This window comes from Hipposideros armiger, unplaced genomic scaffold (genome assembly GCF_001890085.2).
Source record: "Hipposideros armiger isolate ML-2016 unplaced genomic scaffold, ASM189008v1 scaffold_245, whole genome shotgun sequence".
Classification (NCBI taxonomy): domain Eukaryota; kingdom Metazoa; phylum Chordata; class Mammalia; order Chiroptera; family Hipposideridae; genus Hipposideros; species Hipposideros armiger.
The window spans coordinates 1144464-1148069 of record NW_017731595.1 but is presented as its reverse complement, the minus strand read 5'-3'; the positions used below and the strand labels follow the sequence as shown (position 1 = coordinate 1148069).

The window sequence follows — 3606 nt, the reverse complement described above, 5'->3', positions numbered from 1 at the left end:
TCTTTTCAAATTACTATTTTACCTAGTTCATAATAGCAAATGACTGGAAATAACCCTAGTGTCCATCAATTTTGGACTGGTTAAATAAGTGTGATACATTTACATCCACACAATGACTATTATGCATCAGTTATAAAAAAGGAATCTGAGGACTAATATGGAAAGGACTCCAAGATATATTACGTGAAAAATACAAGGTGCAGAACAATATCCTACCTTTGGTGTAGGAAAGAAAAATATGGGGGAAAAAATGTGTATTCCTATTTACTTGTATTTACATAACTTTGGAAGGGTACCCCAAAACTAGTCAAGTGGTAAAATACAAAAAAATATAACTTGAGGTACAGGAACTCAGTGGTTGACAGGGGTGGGAAGTAGAGTTCAGTGTAGTCCTTTTTGTATATCATTTTTATTTTTGAGTCATGTGCAAACATTACCTATTCAATTTTTTTTTTAAATGAACATGAAAATAAATCAAGGCAACCTAAGCCAGATCATGTCATTCCTTAGCTTAACACCAGTGGTTTCCAATCCGAAGTGTTGCCCTCATCTCCTAGCGCACTCTCCCTAGCCCACGCTGGCCTCACTGGTATTCCTGACATGACAAGCAGACCCTGGCCCCCGCTAGTCCCTCCACCTGGAGCGCACTCCTCCTCAGCAGCGTGGCTCCCTCCTGCTCTTCCTTCAAATTTCTGCTAAAAGTCACCCATCAGGGAGGCCTTTCCAAATCACCCCACAGAAAATATAGTAGTTCCCTCACTGCCCACTCTGCTTTCCTTTTCTACATGGCATTGCTCTTCATATATTTGTTCATTGGCTCTCCCCCCTCACTCCCAAAATAGAAGCTTTAGGGGAACAGGGACTGTTCTGTTCTCTGTTATATCCCCGCCCCTCACCTGGAGCAATGCCAGGCATGTAGTAGTTGCTCAACGAGCATTTGCTGAATGAATTTGCTGCTTAAGTTCCCATAACAACCATATGAAGAAGGTACTATTATTATCCTCATTTTATAGCTAAGGAAACTGAGACAGGGAAGTTGAAGCACAGAGCCAACATTCAAGTATCAAGTATATATGAGTGTTCACTGAACTAGTCTTTCAACTTTGGCGGGGGACAGGAAGGGGAACCTGGACGATACTCCAGCAAATAGCATTTATCTGTTTAGATAGGACGGTGGAAAACAGGATGCAGGGGTGCCTTCAACTTGCCTTTTTGTATCTTTTGAAGATTGAACCTTGTGAATCCTTGAAGGATTCTTGCAGTGATGGAAATTTTCTGTATCTTAACTGTATGAACGTCACTATCCTGGTTGTAATATTGTACTACAGTTTTGCACAGTGTTGGCATTGGGGCAAACTAGGTAAGGATCTCATTTCTTAAAATTGCATGTGAATCTACAATCATCTCAAAAAGTTTAACATAAAAATAAATATAAAAATTTAGGTTAAAAACATTTAGCCAGTGCTGTTAACCAGTACAGTGCATGATGTACTCCTAGATGATGAATCAGCCATGTGAAGATCTGGGAAAAGATCTGTGATAAGCGAGTTCCAAGCAGGAGAACCAGCAATTGAAAAGGGCTTAATAGGGGAACAAACTTATCATGTTGACAAAACAGAAAGCAGACCAGTGTCAGTGCAGTACAAGTGACAGAGGAACAGAATAAAGCTACGATGAAAAGGACAGGCGTGGGCCAAGTCATGTAAGACTTTATAGACCATTATAAGTATCTTATTTTTAAGTGGTAAATGTGTAGGATCCAAAAATTAAGTGTTTTCTTTTCTTTTTGGTAAGGCTGAAGACAAGAATCCTATTTAACCTAGGAAACAGTAAAGAGACCTAAGAAACAGTGATGCCAAACAATATGAAAGGAACTTGAGATACGGAATGTAGTTCTTGAGATAGGGAATCATTAAAATTCAACTTATACGTGGTAACAAGCAAAGGCAGAAAGTCACATGCTGGTTCTGATTGAACTCAGTCAGTCCTGTGTCTCCTGGGCTAAGGAAAAAAATGAAGATTACAGATACTGTGAATACACACTGATGCTTTAAAAATATTTTAACTACCTCAAAGTCCATGCTACAATTTAAATAGTATTATAATTCCTAGTTGGCATTTTTAACATACCCACTTACCTCTTTTTTGTCTTTGAACTTATCAATTTCTTTCTTCAGAAGCTCCACTCTTTGAAAGGATTCAAGATTGTTCACACTGTATACGAGAACAAAGCCATCGGCAAATGAAAAATAATGCTTGGGCAGTTCCACCCCTTCCTGCAGGCCTCTGGTGTCATAAAGATGTAACTGTTCCTTTACTCCCCGATCCGTTTCCACTGAAGCCATATACACATCTTCCATTGTTTCACAATCTTCCATTCCTGGGATTCAAAAGAAATTACTCTTATAAATACAAATATCAAATCACTACGTTGTGTACCTGAAACTAATATAATGTTGTTAATTTACCTCCACTTTAAAAAATTACTCTTTTTGGACAACTCAGTACCAACTGTTGAGTATTTTTTTGTCCTTTAGAAGTTGGCTGCTTTCTAGGTTCCCTATTTACTACATGTAAGAATGATATTTCCATTTACTAACTTCTTTAAAATGAAAGGTGCTTGTAGTAAATGAATGAAGTGCTGTTTAAAAATATTCCTTCTGTACAGAAATAAAAATTTAGCAATGAGATTTACTATTACATATTTTTAAAAAGTAACTAAAACGAGTAAAAAAACTTAATACCTAAATTGGAGAATTAAGGGCTGATTTTAAAAGTAGCTTCAACAACTAAGTGGCCTCCATTTTCTTCTCCACCAGAGCCAAGGACAGGACTGGGATAAATGTGCTGTTTTTCTGTACAACTTCCACTATTTCCAGGGTCTGGTTAAGGGACTCACAAATTTATGTCCTTTCTGGGCCTGCGCACCAGGCCTTAACTCCCAAGTACCTGCCGGGCACTTTGATGTGAATGTCCTGCAAATACTTCAAACTAACAAAACTAGTTATTAGAGTTCTCTTTGAACTAGGAACGTTACCATAAATCAGCCACTGTACTGGTGAAAACATCTGCTCAATGCTTCGCCTCCTTCCATTCCCACTGGTGTGTTATCTTTACCTGAACTACTACTGCAACGGTTCAGTAAACACCTGGTAAACACCTTGTATCCTTTCCAGACTGGGCTCAAATGTCAACTCCGGATTTGGGCATCCCCTGATTATCAATCCCCTAATTACATTTGAGCATCCTGATTATCCCCTTCCCTCCTTTCTGCTCCTACTGTGCCTTGTACAGATAGTACCATTTTATACTGAAATCTTTCCTTGTTAGTCCCTTCCAGAACTGGAGTGTAAACACACTGAGAACCAGGACCATGGCTAATCTATCTTGATAGTTCTGAGGACTAACAAATTGACTTACATACATAGAAAGTCCTTAGTAAATGTTTGCTGAATGAGTGAATGAATGAATTCATAATTGATGCCCCAGTTTCAGTCCCTTTCTTGCCTGAGTGATCCTTTTAAAATGCATTTTATGGGCCGGCCGAGTGGCGCGTTGGTTAAGAGCTGGCTTGGGACGCCAGAGGGCCCCGGTTCGGATCCCACA

The 3606-nt window shown here is 39.1% G+C and overlaps 1 protein-coding gene across 2 annotated transcripts in view; it reads right to left on the bottom strand.

The window, feature by feature from the left end:
* Nucleotides 1–3606, bottom strand: part of NKIRAS1 (NFKB inhibitor interacting Ras like 1) — a 32977-nt gene that overhangs the window by 8293 nt on the left and 21078 nt on the right. For both annotated transcript variants that reach the window (XM_019655747.1, XM_019655748.1), the window contains exon 3: nt 2139–2380. In XM_019655747.1, the coding sequence (XP_019511292.1) occupies nt 2139–2380 (242 nt within the window). The remainder of the gene's footprint in view (nt 1–2138; nt 2381–3606) is intronic.